General features: G+C 51.9%; 1 protein-coding gene across 3 annotated transcripts in view; it reads left to right on the top strand.

Moving 5' to 3' along the window:
• The first annotated feature begins 1,385 nt into the window (after positions 1-1,385).
• Positions 1,386-15,467, top strand: part of CD82 (CD82 molecule) — a 32,087-nt gene continuing 18,005 nt past the window's right edge. Inside the window, exons 1-2 of one of the 3 annotated variants that reach the window (XM_082760741.1) lie at positions 1,386-1,493; positions 14,564-14,647. In XM_082760741.1, coding sequence (XP_082616867.1) covers positions 14,585-14,647 — 63 coding nt within the window. In that variant the 5' untranslated portion in view covers positions 1,386-1,493; positions 14,564-14,584. Of the gene's footprint in view, positions 1,506-9,039; positions 9,061-14,563; positions 14,648-15,467 lie in introns of those variants that run through there. The other 2 variants (XM_082760740.1, XM_082760742.1) reach the window with 2 other exon arrangements.

Raw genomic sequence — 15,467 nt, forward strand, 5'->3', positions numbered from 1 at the left:
TTCTGCACCGTTGCCACCTCCCTGTTGCAAGCCCTCAGAAGAGCATGATTCACATTGGACTTTCCAGCAAAATTCAAGCTCGTTGCGAGATATCTTTTAAAGATCTATCTCCTGTCCTCAGAAAACTCAGTGATACAGACCTAATGCTTTTCTACTGCCTCACTTGTTCATATCTGAGCAGCACTGAAGCATAACCAGCTATACATGCAGCCACTGATGCATACATACCTCCACGCTGCTGTTCCTAACATGTATCCTATTCTCAGAGCCATTGACACAAATTCATTTGGGCACCAGAGCTGCTGGCACACGAGCAATCCATTTGCACTGCGCCTTGCAATCTCTTTTTATTTTAAAACCAACTCCTTTTTTTTTTTTTTTTAAAAAAAAAAAGAGCCTTTCCACTAATCCTCAGGGGCAATATTCTGAGCCCAGACTTCCTTCCTCAAAGTAGGACACTCGTAAGAATCAGAAACAAGCTACATGCTCAGCGTGTATAGGTCAGACACCTGAGCATGAGGACAGGCAGGCTCCTCCAGACCCCCACACATTTACAGGTGAGTTTACTACGGGCATAAGCCTGACCAGGTGCTTTAATTAAGGACAAAGCCTATTAAAGAGGGAGAGGGGGGAGAGAAAGCCCCCTTAATGTGCTGTTTGAGTGTTGGGGTGGTTTTACTCAAGGTTAACTCTGCTCAGAAGGAGACGCTGGGATACTGCCACCTTCCAGAAGGACAGGTAGGAGTGCGATCCCAAGGGCTGGCCCTAAACGTGTTTCCAGATACGGCCCCAGCAATTCTGACGCAAAATGTATCCTCAGCTTCGGCAAACAACACTTTTAAGGAGAAAAAGGAGCCTGAGCAAGGCCAGGTTTCTGAGACAGTTTGTTTTCAGGCTGGGACTAGCCTGGTATAGCTACAGGCAGCTGCAAATGGGGGTGCCGAGACCGCGTGAACCTCCAAAACCCCAGTGCGGCGTGCGTCACCCCTTTCACTTCCACCTCATCCCCTCTGTTCTGCCTGGCACCTGCAGGCCGGGCACCTTCCCTGGCCAGCCCACAGCACAGCTGCAGCCCTCAGTTTCGCCCTGCTGGCCCCCATGATGTGCATGAAGGAGGCTGGGGGCTCGTGTTTGCCCATCGTGTGGCCACAGCTACGGGGCGAGGGGACTCCCCACCTTCCCTTGCCTTAGGGCTGCTGTGGTTTTACAGCCTGTTAGCAGAGGGTTTAAAGTTTACAGAACAGCAAAATGCCGGGTGTTTAGCAGGTCGGGGGGCTCCCTGCCACTCTGGGGAAGGGCCTCGGGCCTTTGCTTGGCACATGGAGGGGCTGAGGGGGCGGTGGGTGAGGGGGAGCCCGCCCCGGGGCCGGCCGAGCGCAGCCTCCAGCTCCGCCCCGCGGGGTTGGGAGCCCGGCCGGGGACACGGCACTGGAGGGAGGCAGGGAAGGGAGGAAGGAGGCGACACAGCACAGCATAACACAGCCCAACACAGCCCAGCACAGCAGGTAGGTGAGCGGGGCGGCCCGGCTTGTTTAGGGGGCGAGGGCTGCGGCCCCTCCGCTGGGCTCCGAGCCCCCCCCGGTACCCCCCCCGGGGGCTCTTCCCGGAGCTTTTCGGGGCTTTTCGGGGATTCCCAAGCTGGGCTGGGCCGGCAGCGGTGTGCTCCGGAGCCTGGCAGCCCCGCTGGGGGTGGTTTGGCGTAAAATGGAGCAAAGGGGACAAAAAAAAAAAAAACCTGCCCTGGAACCGAAGCGTTGGTTTCTGTTGCACAGAGCTCGCCCGGGATGGAGCGTGCCCTACCCGGGGCCAGCTCTGCTGTTTCCATCTCCTGTTTGAGCTCAGAGCTTGGGCTGGAGAAAACCCTGCGGGGCTCCCTGGCTGTCCAGGAAGCCTGGAAGCCCTGCTCAAACTCCTCTTAAGGCATTTTCCAACCATAGCCATGGGTTTCGGTGTCTGGTGGGACGGTGGGAGGCATCCAGCAGGGGTGAAGGTGGCTGCTGCAGCAAGGACTTCAGGCACTGGTGGTCCTGGACCTGTTACGGAAAACCCAAAGTGAGGTTGGGCATGTCCCTTGCTACGTGACATGGTCAATATTGGTTTGCTTGAGTGGTGGCTGAGGTGTGGCAGCTCCTGCAGTCGGTATCTGAGAAGCTCTGTCTTCTCCTGGCTTGGATGTTGACCCAAAGAGGGGCTAAAATGAAGCAAAGGTGAAAAATCACAGTCTGTTCCTTGGCATGGGAGAAAAATAACCCTGGAAGCACGGCCAGCAGTTCCTGGGTGAGCAGTCAGCTGTGGCAGAGCCTGTTTGCTGCCCAGCTCCGTGCTCTGCTCAAAGTCCCCTGGATTATCAGGGCTGAGGCACGCCGAGGTGGTTAACAGCGGGCTCGCACCTCGGCAGGGTCACCAGCGAAGCACAGGGCACTGCGTGCTGGAGATAGCTCAAATCACTGCTCGCACGCGCTGACAGCTTCAGGGCTGGCGAATTGCCTGGAAGACAGATGAGGCATTGCTGTGGGCAGCTCTGTGAGAGGGACTGGTCTGAGGGTGACAGCAGGGGAAGGGGATAAAACCCAAGCCTGGTGAGATGGATGGGGACCAGAGCCATGATCTCGTAGGGTCTCATTGCCGTAATCGAGCATGCACGCAGCAGAGCCAGGGAAGCTGGGCTGCTCAGTGCTCATCCAAGGTAAATACAGGGGAAAGGAGGGAAGGAAACTAAGCCAAAGGCAGGCTTTCTCCTGTGGGAAGAGGCACACGTGTGGGCTGCCTGGTTCTAGTTCTTTGCTCTCCTTGGTGGAGCTCCAGAACTGGGACACCACTGATTAAAAGCGAGTCAAAGCAAAGCGTGGTGCACGTATGCTATTTCTGACACTTGCTGCAGAGGTAAGCGTCCTGCCTGGCTTTAAGGAGCTCAGCAGCTCTGCTATGCCATCAGGAGCATTTTAAACAGCGAATACCACTAGTCCTTTGCCTGAGGACACTGCTGGGCTGCTGTTTTAGTTTCCCTGCAGCGCAGCAAACAGGTGCCTAACGAAGGGCCTGTTACTCATTACTGCAAAGTTGTTGCCCAGCTGCAATAGACTGCTGATCTCTTGCAGTACGATGATAATCCCATGGCCATGTGTACCGGAGAAATGCTGAGCTGAAAAAGAGCTATACATGTTGGGATACCCAGCAGCCCAGGGATTTGCAGTTATATAATGCAGAGTTCCCCTCACAGGCAAAAATAATCCCTCTGAAGTCAGGGGGAAGAGTCTCCTGAGCAAGCGAAGGGAAGGTTCAGACTTGGGAGCAGCAGCTGTGCACCTTCCTACAGCTTGAATCCATCCTCCTTGTCCCTGTGGCTGCCCAGTAGTGGCCCTGGAGGTGATTTGGGATTTGGGAACGGGGAGGGAGAGCAGTGGTGTGCTGTGAGGCAGTCCTGCCTGCTGGGAGCAAGGGAGCCTGTTTCCCAGGCTTGCCCTAGAGAAGGGGTTTGTGGTCACTGGATATGTCTGTGTCCTCTACCAGCACAAAGGCTGCTGCTGTCATCCCATCCTATAAGAATATGTAAATCCCGAGCACCCGGAGCCAGCCTGTCTCCCGTGATGGATGAGTAGCAATTTGGTTGGAAGTCAGTAGTGAAGCCTAACTTAACGAGAGGAGCTCTACTGCTGCATAAAATGGCTGAATGCTGCCTTTCAGACATTCACGTTAGTCCTTTCCAGGACATTCCTGGAGCTTTTACAGCATTTTGGTTTCTGGGTTGCTAGGTGCTCTAGTCCTAGGCAAAAATATCCATGCTGGGAATGTTTTATCCCCTACTTTATTTTTTCTGATTTCTCCCTGGTCCAGCAGCTGGCTTAGCATTGCTTGGAACATGAGGGCTGTGCAATGTGTGATCAGAAATTGAATGTGGAGGGGATTTCCTATACTCAGTGATGTCAGTATCGAGTATGTACTGGGACTTTGGTCCCTGGAGCTCATGTGCTTGTTTTTGAAACGTGTCCTGTGATCTGCTCTGCTCATCCCCATCCCGCTTGTGATCGAGCAATCTGTAGGCTCCTCTTCACGTCAGAGGATGCTGTGCTGGCAGGACGCCGTCCCTAACGCTGTGGTTATAACTTCCCACTGGGTCTGAGGCTTGTTTCATGCTGGCGGTGTGGCGCAACCGGGGCACCCTGAGTGCCGTGGAGCTGCTCATGTGTCGGCGTGGACGGGGTCACTGGCAGTGAGTCAGTTCCCCCCTGCTGTTGCCTTGAGTTTTGTACTGACCAAGCAGAGCCAGCGACTGCTTTACAGCACCCACACCATGCTCAGAGGGCAGGCGGTAATTCTGATTGTGCTCATTTCTGAAGTCTTTCTGGGAAAAAACACCCAGACCCAAAGGGACTGCCTTGAGGTACCTTCCCAACAGCCGAGGAAGCTGCTGAGCTCTTTGCGTTCAGGCTCCTTTCTAATGCAGGCTTTGCAGAGAATACTGCATGTGCAATAACTAAAGAGCTCTCCGAGTTGTGCAGTAGATCCGTGTATTCCCTCAGGAAGCTCTTTTAATTAGAGAAGATCTCTGCTCAAAGGCTGCTGTGCTGAACAGCTCGCCGAACCAGCAGCTGCCTGCAGACCGCGGTGCTGAGGAGAAGCCCTGGTGGTGGAGCACGTGAAGCGAGGTGATGATGGCACAGCCTTCCTCCTCCCGCTCCTGCGAGGCTCTGCTGCTCCTCTCCAGGAGCTGGGGCTTCCCAGAGTCGCTGCTGAGAGGAGGAAGAGGAGAGGGGTCTGCTCCTGCCTGCCCTAGGGACCCGGCACGTCAGAGCTTCCTCTCACCCACTGCTCCCCGGGGGCGAGGCGTTTTGACTCACAGCTTCCTGGAGCGGGGCTGGGGGGACTGAAAGGCTGCTGCCAAAAGTACCTGGGGATTTCTGTGTGTTGGAAGCGACTGCTGCCTTGGCACAAGAGGCTATTTCAAGGGAGGGCTATTTCGAGGAATGGCAAGCAGCTTTAATGCCCGAGACCTCAGGAGCTCCTTTGATGCCGCGGTTCTGTTTGTGGTTTCAGAGGCTGATGGTTCATTCCCAGCCCGTCGTGTCGCAGCTGCGGGGCCTCCAGGGGAGGCTAGCCTGGGCTGTCCCAGCAGTGCTTTACACTCGATGGTGTTGTGAAGCAATCAGTTCCTGCTTGGTGTCCGTCCCAGGTGGATGGGAAGCTTCCCACCCAGCCCAGCTGGCGGCTACGAGCAACACCTCGCAGAGCATATACAGCTTGGTGCTGTGCACCTGGTGTTGGCCCCTGGGAACCTGAACAGTTGCTCCATGTTTGCTCTCAAAAGAGAGGACTTTTTGCCACGGGGTGCTTGCTGTCAGGAGAAGGAGCCTGCAGAGAGGTGACCGTGTGCCTGCCCAGCATCTTGCTGGAGAGCTCCGTCTGCCTGGGCTGCTGGGGGTCATCCTCCTCCTGGCTAAGGAGGAGACCACTTATCCTAACTCGGTGGTGTTACCATGTTTGGCTTGATAAATATTGCAGAATTAACGTGGAGATGTTTGCCTTCAGGGAGTGGGCTGCGGGGGAAAGAATGTGAAATGGTGGGACAGAAAAAATGTTATAAATAAATAAATGTCTTCAGCTCTATTAAAAAGTAATGTTAGCCTCAACCATGGTTTACTGATTAAAGACAAAAAGAGAGCCTTGCTTCTTTTTCCTCCCCAAAAGTGGGATCACTTCTCTCTGCATTGAGGCTTAGTTGATGCTTGTGAATTCACTGGTTAATCTGGATGAAAGTTCATTTTTTTTTTTTTTTTTTAATATTTCCAAACTGCTATTTTCCATCTCTTCTAGCTTTGTTCCATCAAATAGTCTTCCAAAAATATTTGTGCTCTAAATTTGGAAAAGGAGACCCTTCCTGGCAAGCCCTAGAGGCCACCCGGCCTCCCCTGGTTCTGGTTTCAGCCCAGCCCGTGGTGTTCCAAGCAGAGCACCGTGCATAAATCCCCCATGACAGCAGGGAGGCCCCTCCTTTTCCCTGAACAGACCCAGCTCTCAAAGCCTTGCTGTCCATTTTAACTGCCAAATTCCTGGGGAACTTATCCCATATGTCTGCTCCTCTTGGCTTGAGGCAGCCCTGTCCGTAGCCTATGCGTGCGGTGCTTGGGAGAGTGGCTTGGTTTTTCATCTTTTTTCATCTCCTGCTCGGTGTTCGGTGGAGGAGTGATCCTAACTGCCGGTGGCAGGTCTGAAACTGAGTAATGTTCTCACGTGGCTCCAGATAAGCCTGCCGTGACCGCCTGCCTGGTAACCCAGCACTCCGCCAGGGAGCAAAACACCTGTGTGCAACCGTGTGTGCAGTGCCCTCTGCCTCTGCTTCCAGGGCCACCTCCGTCAGAGCGAAACTGAAAGGTTTGGAGCCTCTCTTCCAGCTGGTCAAGCCTCGTCCAGAGGCAGTCTGTGTCTGTTTGCTACTCCTCGTTGTGGCATTTCACTTCTGGAAAGGCTCAGGTTCGGAATGAAGCTGCTCTGCTGCAGTCTCTGCAAATGTACCCTCTTTCAGCGCTGCCCTTTGCTGTGAAATGCTGCTTTCTGTTCCAGTTTATTCCCCCTGTAGGAAGGGCTTGGAGAGAGGAGACAAATCTGCAAAGGTGAAGGGGAAAAGCGCTAGACAGAGCTGCAGTAAGTCTTGGAGACTGCAGGAGCTCCTGCTGGGACCAGCAAGAGTTGGCTTCTGAGCAGCATCCTCAGAGCCGTCGGATCAGCGAGCAGTTTGGCTGCTGTGGCCGGGTGCTGTCAGTCACAAATCTGAACCAGGGATCTTGGAGGGGGGGGGGGGGGAAATGTGGTTGCAGGTGGATATTTTTTTATTAGAAGGGAACAACTGAAAACATCTGTGCTCTAAACTCTCGCACTTCAGGGCTTTTCTCGCCCTTTGCCCTCTCCGAAGCCTTGTTTTGGAAGGAAGGCCTGCTTGAGACAAGAAGGGTCTCTCCAGCTTGAGGTTTTTTTTCATAGTGCTGCCTTTCCCTTTTCATTCGTGCCCGCTGGTAGTGTCAAGCAGTGTATGCGGCCTGAAAGGCAGGATGTTGCGAAATGTTTGTCCTCCTGCTGTGGCAGCACTGCTCCGTGGGGTGTAGGTCTGGGGCTGTGTCCCTGTGGCCTCGGGGCAGCCTGACAGGGATGCCGGGGCATCTGGCGGGCAGCCCCAGGCATCTTCAGGCCCTGCTGAGGAGGAGTGGTGGTCACAGACATCCAGCTACGGTCTTTTGAGCTATGTTGATGTGTAACAGTGCCAATGTCCTCAATATCCTAGCATGAGAGTATGGAGGTTGAGCAGCTGTAGGCATACAGGCAGCTGGTAAATGGGAAATGGGGAGGGTGCTGCAATTAGCAGATGGTGTAATTGTCGAAAACAAGGCTCCTGAGATTGCAAACAGCAAGGAGCGTGTTTCTGGGAACCAGCCAAAAGGTGCATCCCTTCGTGGGCTGAGGCACTGCGGCGCCAGTGGGACTCGTGCCCCTTCCCAGCCCTACTGGGCCTGCCCGAGTCCTCCAGCTCTGTGGGGTGAAGGGTTAACGCTGTGGGTTCTCAGGGTCAGCGCCTTGTTGTCAGCAGAGGATCCAACACGAAGCATGTGATATGATTAGGCTAATAGCCTGTCTCATCCCCGCTGGAGAAAGCTGACTTAAGTCTGAAGCTCCACAAATCATTCCGAATAACAAGCCGGAGGACTCTCCCGTTCGGTGGTTGTTGTTCTTCCTTTCTGCCGCTGCAGGATCACGTGGATGGGCCCTCGGGGAGATCTGCAGCCCCCCGGAGAGCTGGTGGTGCCCAGCAGCAAGGGACCTGCACGCCCCAGAGAGTGCTCGGTTAACCTGGCAGGGTGTCCACGTTCCTCCCAAGGCTCCGTCCCGGGGAGCACGAGGGAGTGCTCATCCTCCTACGCTCCCCTGGGCAGGAGCTGCCTGGTGCTTGGCTTCCAGCGGCCTCTGGCTCCAGCTGGGGACTGAACTCTTGGAAACCCTGCTATTGCTGGGAAGGGCGGTGGACCTGCACAGCTGGGGTTAGCTTCCTTCCCGTCAGGGTGCCGGTGCCCTGCCTCTGCTCTGCCCCCTCTGTCAGTCTGTGGAGATGGATGCAGCCGGTGGGGAGCTCGGGAGGGTTTTGTCTTCCCTTCTAGACAAGCTGTGCAGCTTCCCATCTCTAAAGTAAAGCCTCTCCCTCCACACCTTTACTACATCCTCGCTGATTCCTGGAAGGAGCCCCAGAGGATAGGAAACCTCGTTTCCCGGTTGAGGCAGATGCCTGTAGCTTTTTAGAAATATGCTTGGCACGGGTGCGTTGAATTTAAACACCCTCTAGTTATCTGCCCGAACATCTGAGAAAATTGAAGTGACTGAGAACCAGTTTGTTTAGAAAGGGAACTTAAGAGTAGAAAGTCCTTGACTTTGACCTCTTGCATCCTATGGTAGGAGGAGGCAGAGATACAAATCAGTTTTACTACCTGGCTCCTAACCGCAGACACGGGGAATCTGTCCCTTAAGCTGGAGAAAAGCTCACATGAAGGCTTTCTCCGCACCCAAGGAAGTGTTTGTGCCACGGAGCCCCAGTGATCTGGGCAGGCAGCAAAGGCTGCCGGATCTCAAGGAGGTATCTCCAAGCCAAGTGGCCTTGGGAGGCATTGTGCAAGCTCTCAGGTGAGTGCCTGGCCCCACTGGTGGCCTCGTGGGCTTCATTTCTCCACGGGGAGGCCGTGGGGCACGGCAGTGCTGGGGGCGCTGCCTGTGGTATCTGCTGCAGAGGTTGGGTTTACAGCATAACAGCTCTCAGTGGGAGAACAAAGCTGACCTGGCTTGGCTTTCGGAGCCATTAAAACCCCAGCATGGTCGAGTGACAGAGCTGCCCGACCAGTTCCCTGAAATGCCTGCGTTTTTCACTGCTGCGTGCTGTTTGTAGTCACTGTGGAGACCTCCCCCTGGCCTCTACCTGCAGTGCTTGCTGTACAAATAACAATCTGGTATGTGGTAAGCAGGAAACAAAAACAAAAAAAAAAATTCCACTGAACTACTTTTGGCTTTTTCTGCTGTCTGCTATTTCTGGTAAGTTTTGTGTGTTTTTTTGTTTTTTTTTTTTTTTTTTTTGAGGGGGGGTTGGCAGGGGAGGAACCAAAAGAGTTCTGGGATAGGTTGTATGTTTTTTTTTTTTCCCCTTTTTTTGGCAGACCAGTACATTTGGTCTTGCTGAGTGGAAAGATTTGCTTAAATTGGAGAAATGGAGTGTCCTGCAAATATTGTCATGCTGTACGAGCATGACTGTATAGACCGAAAATAGCAAGGAACTTTCCCCATTTCCAAGCTGTAGGGACTGAAGACATACTTAAATGCGGACTTTCATACAGAACTGTGAAGTCCAGATGTCCTTAAAATCTGACCGCATCCCTTGCGAATATGCAGAGATGTTAATGGGTGCTTCTAAAACCTGCTTTGCTCTTTGATACCAGAATGCAGGCTGGTTTCTTTTTAGTGTGTGACAGCGGTTTATAAATATCTAATCACTTCCTCTCGTGCATCAGAAATGTATTTCTAAAATACGTATTTCCGTTTTCCAAAATGCACAATGTATTTGCTGTTGCAAAACGTGCTGAAAAACCTTCGTGATTATTGACAGTCCTGAGGGTGCTTTCTAATTTGGGATCTCACAGGATGACAGCATCAGATTATTGAACGTAACAGTGTAGTAACTACAGAAATGAAGCAGAAAAAGCTTCGTGTCTTATCAGATAACACTGCTGAACTAGATTTCCCCCCCGTGCAAGTTGATAGAAGTTGATTCCTGAGAAATCTGGAGTGTGAGTGACATTGCCAACTCTTCTTGCTCCGGTCTGCCCCCCTCTTACTCTGGGCATAGCAAGCATGCAAGGACTGCATGCATGCCTGAGCCTCTAATGACGTGCAAAGGTCTTGCTCGTGTTTTGAGGCAGGTACGGTGACACCCTGCTCGGCAAGCGCTAGCGAGATCAAAGTCTGCTGGCTGCAGCAGTTACAGGCTGATACAGCTACGCTGCTATCTCCCCGTGCTGAGCCCTCATCACAATTTCCTCTAGCTTAAAGCTAGAGGAAAAAAAGGCAATGGTTTAAAAGGTGATGGTTTCCACTTCAGAAGCAACTAGCTCTAGCGTAGATGTAATGACAGAGTTTCTTCCGCATAACTTTTTCCCCCCTCCTGTTTCCAAAGCTTGTATTACTCAGAAATACATTTTTTTTTTCTTGCTTTGCCCTGATGCTTTTATTAGAAACTGTAGCTGACACAGTGACATTACCACATGCATAGATCTGCACCCACAAAAGTGGCCGGTTTGAGCTGGCAACCTTAATTAGCAGCCATAATTTTGGGAGTCCAGTTTCTCCCTCAAATCTCTCTGCTGAAACTCAAGAAGAGACACCGGTTGGAAAATCTGCACCATGAACATGATCATGTTTACGCTTTCAAGGTCACTACACCGCTGCTATTATCTCAGTGAGCCTGAAGAAAAGTTCATTGAATTCAGACCCGGATATTTTATTGGCTCAGCAGTTATTTGCTCACGGGAGACAAACTGTACTTCCCAGGTGTGCCGAAAGTCCAAGACCTTTGAATTTTAATGTCAACGAGATGAACTCCATTGTATATTCTTTATGCGTTACCGGAACCGTGCCCTCAGGGCAATGTTGTACCTGGTAACTGGGAGGCTTAGCAACTCGTTGTTCATTAACCTGTGAAGCTGTCAGGGCTCCCCTGCCAGTGATCAGGAGCCCTTTGGTCTGCCAAGAGCTTGTTCCTTACCTTCTTAGGTAGACAAATGTTCCCAGCAGCTGGGATCAGTGGGGTGGCTTTCTCCTCCCCTGCTGTGGCAGATCATGCCCCTCTCCAGTTCCCTGGGAGCAGGGGTGACAGTGTTGTGAGCAGCTCCTGATCCCGGCTGCTGTCCCCTAGTAGGTCACAGAGCTGGTTTCTGGGGTAGGGAATCTTGCAAAAAGGCTTTGACCTCCTCCTAACCCGGTGAAAGCTGGTAGCAGCATATTCTATGGGGCCTGCCTTTGTTTTATATCCCCTGGGGTGGTTAGAGCCTGAGAGGTGGTAGCAGGGAGCAGCTGGCTGAAGGGCAAAGAAACAACCTGCAATTTCTTTGTTCCCTTCTCTTAAGGGAGAGATTTGAAGGGAAAGGGACCAGCACCTTCCAGGCCAGGCATGTGCGTTCAAACATGAACCCTCTTCTGCCCAGCTCGGCGTGTCAGGGCCGACTGTGCTCTCTGAGAGCCTGCGGAAGCTTTGGACTTGCAAATGTGCTGAGGTGATTTCCACAAGCTCATCTACTCTGGCTGGCGTTAGGGTTGTTCCCGCTTATCTCCTCTTTCACTGCTCTGGTAAATGAGTCCTGTATTTGTGCTGCTCGTTAACTTGGCAGCTGTGGCGCCAGAACTCACCAGGAAGCCACCCGCACTAAGGAGCGAGGGCAGGCACGTACTGCACTGCCCCCAGCCAAGGATCGCAGACTTCAGCCAGCACCACGCTAGGTATGGGCTGCACAGGATCGAGTTCACGACAGCAGAACTGCAGTTGGAGTAGCTCAGCCTCTCTGCACCTCGACTGCTGTGGTTACGACATCCGCACGCTCACTCCCTCCTGCCTGGCCGCGTGGCCGCGGTGCTGCTTGAGGCATCCTCGCCACAGCCTCTTCCTGAGAGAAAGGGGCTGGGGGCTCTGCTCTGGGGGCTCCTCTCACAGAAGGAGCTGCTCCCTGAGCCCTGGTGGCACGCCTGTGTGGCTGCTGACGAAGCCGGAGCCTGCCTGCCCCTCCTCACACATGTATCCTGGATTTCATGGTCCACGTACCAGCTTTGCTGTCGTGGCTCTCGCTGGGAGGATGACAGGCCTGAGAGCTGGAGGTGGCAGGATGCCATCTCTTGGTGCTGCTTAGCCTGTTTAGGCTCGTCTTGTGCCTTGCCTGTGGGAAACCCCAGCGGCCTGGGTCCCCTAAAGCGTCTCTGCTGTTGTTAGCCCTCCCTCCACATCCTGGGGCTGGAGCCTGGCTAAGACAGACCTCTGATTCGGCTACACCAAAGCAAACCAGGTCATGTCAGCAACCAGGATTGTACTGCAATAGTGCCTCAAAATGGTGGGCTGCTAGATGGCCATAAGCAGTCCCGAATACCTTTACAGGATGGGACACGAGGCGCTGGGAGAAACGCCACCGTGTAACTTGACAGTAGGGTCTCTTAAGAGATCCTCTGCAGAGGTGTCATCAAGCTAGAGAATGACATGGAAAGTTGGAGGCGTGTCAGCAGGATTGGTGAAAAGCCTGGGTGGGACCGCTTAGTAAAGAAAGGATGTAGTGGAAGCATGCACAAACTTAAATGGTTAAAGCAGTTGGGGTGGAGAGGAAAAGAAGGAAACAAACAACCACGGACAAACAATTGAATTAAAAAATTGCAGACGTTGTATATTAAACCTTTGCACGCCTTTCTGCAGGATGTTAAGGCTCAAAAGTTATCCAGCTTCAAGAGGTGAATGGTCAGCTCTGACTGCCATACTGCATGGACAGCATTTTTTTAGATTTTTTTTTTTTTTTTTTTAAGAATAACAGAAGAATTGGAAAATGTAATATTTCAGTATGTGGAACCCTGAGGTATGCTGAAAGCTCAGAGGAAAAAAAAAAAAAAGACTATAAACTTGTTTTGCTTCTGGCTTGAACTGTCATTTGAATTATTTCTTTATGGCCAGAAGCTATGAAAGAGGTATATCTCCCTGTGGCGAGAGTGGTGCATAATGCTGCAATGCACAGTTGGTTTTTGGGTTCTTAATAAAATATTAAAGCTAGCGTGCCTTACACAAATAGCTGGGAGTAGATGAGCCTTGAAAGCAAATCTTTTACTCTGTCACCTCAGGCACAGCTTCTTCCCCTGCAGCTCTTTTCAACTTGCATGACAATGTAATTATCGTAGATAACTATTGTAATGATCCTAATAGTTCTGGAAATCTGTTTTCCTGACTAATCAGAATAGCACGGGGCCAAGTAAGAAGCAGCACGTGGCTACTCAGTTCTTGGAAGCAAATATACAACTGCTGGGAATTGCTCCTCAAGCTTGGAAGTAAGGGTTGTACCTGGGATGGGATGTCTTATGGGAAGAAGGCCGATGGCTTGTGCAGGAGCCGTCTAGCTTATTTTGTGGCTGGGTTGAAGAGTCAAAAAAAACTCTTGCATCCCCCACAACAGACATTCGTCATTGCCTGGGGACCTGGCTGCCTAAATGTTCTGGTTGGATTGCCAGGCTCCAGTTTGAGATACTATTAAGAGGAGATGTGTTCTTGGTGAAGCCAGAAAGTAAGCCAGCTGGAAGGGGAAACTTGTCTTGCATATCCTCTCCAACTACAGTCTCAAGCATTGGTCCTTGCCAGGATTCGTGGCCTGAGAAACCATTCCTCCTCCTGCGGAGGGAAGGAGGGGAACAGAGGCTGGAGGAAGCAATGTTCGTGCTGTCCCTGCTCAAATATTTGCTCTTTTCTGAGATACCTTCAAAGGGCATTGTACTCTTTGGGTTACTGCTGTTGTCTGATGGTAAGCTGGCAGGTTATTTGTGGCAGGAAGGTGTTCTAACCTAAGCAAGGCTTATTTAATAAACTTGCTGCTATTAACCAAGGGTGAAAATCTACTAATAGGGTGTCTTTACTCACTTTTCAGAGGTTGGTAGTGGTGCAGCTGCAGTACAGTTCATCTCTTGCAGCATTTTGACCTGAGGAGGTGATGGAACAGAAGGTGATGGAGATGGCGTTAACCAGCGTGTGCAGCTGGGGCTCCTTTCATGTGACAATCACTATATAGATGGGATTTTTTAAAGATCAGCTTGTGGCACAGCTGGCTGATACTGAGGTGGGAAAATGACCCAGAAATGCAGTGGCATCTTGTGAAGTGCTGTGCGGCTATGGGCTTAGTGCAGATTCTAGCTGTGGCATCCCTTAAGTCCGAGCAGCAGTGTTGTCTCCAAGCACAGAGCTCAGGCTCTGACTCCCTCCTGGTAGTTGGAGGGTGACCATTGCTCCGTGGGAACGCTAGCCAGTTGCAACGAGGCCTTCACGTCAGTTTAGCTCCAGAATTAACCTAAATTTTTAATAAGATTAAGCAAAAGCCTTTGATTGAAACAAAAGAACGTGCGGTGCTCCAGTGACCCTCAGTACACCCCGGCTGGTGGCAGGAAGCCCTGCTGACCTTGCTTTCCACGGGGCTGGTTCCTCCCAGAGCAGGCTGGTGCCCCCAGCCTAGTCCTGCTCTGCCTCTGGGTGTTGCTTCTTAGTATATTTGTGATCAAGTCCCTTCTGGAACTTCGGATAGCTCTCTGTCACTCTAGGATATTTTGGCAACAGCAGCTGTTTGTATTTTAATGACTGTGTTGTCTGTTGTGCTGCCCTGAAAAGGCAACTCAGGTGGTCTTCTGTTGAGCACATGCTTCTTATATGCTTGTTCCAAGGCCAGCCAAGAGATCCCAAGCTCTGCCTGGGGTGTAGGAGTCATTCAAACTGCCTGGGGGACTTGACACTAATAGCTGGGTGTTTTTCTGTTTTCCCTTTAGATCCTGTGAGTGAAAGAAGATGGGGTCCGGCTGCCTGAAAGTCACCAAGTACTTCCTCTTTCTCTTCAACCTCCTGTTCCTTGTAAGTATTGTGGGTGTCTGCAGAGGAGATGGAAAGGCCTGAGCTAAAATTAGCTGGAAAGGTGTTTTTCCTGGATGCTGGCCCAGCATGTTGGCTAAATAACAGAGCCAGAGTTTTTGGAAGTAGGGAGGGAACCCCTGAAGCTGAAGGACATCAGAGCTGCTAGGCGACTCCGAGGCATGCTGAATAGCTCTGCTCCCAGTACCCACCTGCTGTCACCAGTGCACACAGCTCCCTTCCTGCAGTGGGAAGGGAAAACCAGAGCTGCTGGCTTTTACTGGAAGGAGAGTACTTGTAACTTCCTTCTCTGCCACATCTGGAGCAGCAGCTGAGCTGCCCCTGAGAAGCAAAGCTCCAGAACCTGCTGCGTAACAGCGGTGCCCTCCTAAATAGGCCAGACAGGGCTTCAAAGAGCAACTCTAATTTTGTTCGAGTCCCTAAGGCTGGTTCTGATTTTTAACAAGGTGAATTAGTCCAAGTCCCTTATTTGAAATGGAGATGGAGAAACACAGCAGCCCACTGCATGCAGCTATTCTCAGGCATGAGGCTCAGCAAAAGGTGGTCCAGTCTGAGCTCCTTTTTGGATCAGATTGGGTCTAGGAAGGCACACGTTCTCATGTGCATCCTGTTGTGAAGTTCAGGTACTCTGTGTCATGTGAAGAGTGAATCTGTGTGGGGCCAGTGGTGGCACCGCTGATGCTGCCCTCCCAAAGTGCGGTGGTGTTCTGGGGAAGGGCATGGCTTCAACTTTCCACATACCAGAAAAAAAAATAGCCTGTCTGATATGTTACCCTCTGTGTAGCACTTAAGGGGAAGGAAG

The sequence above is a fragment of the Aythya marila genome, assembly GCF_965140915.1.
Source record: "Aythya marila genome assembly, chromosome: 5".
NCBI classification, from domain to species: Eukaryota; Metazoa; Chordata; class Aves; order Anseriformes; family Anatidae; genus Aythya; species Aythya marila.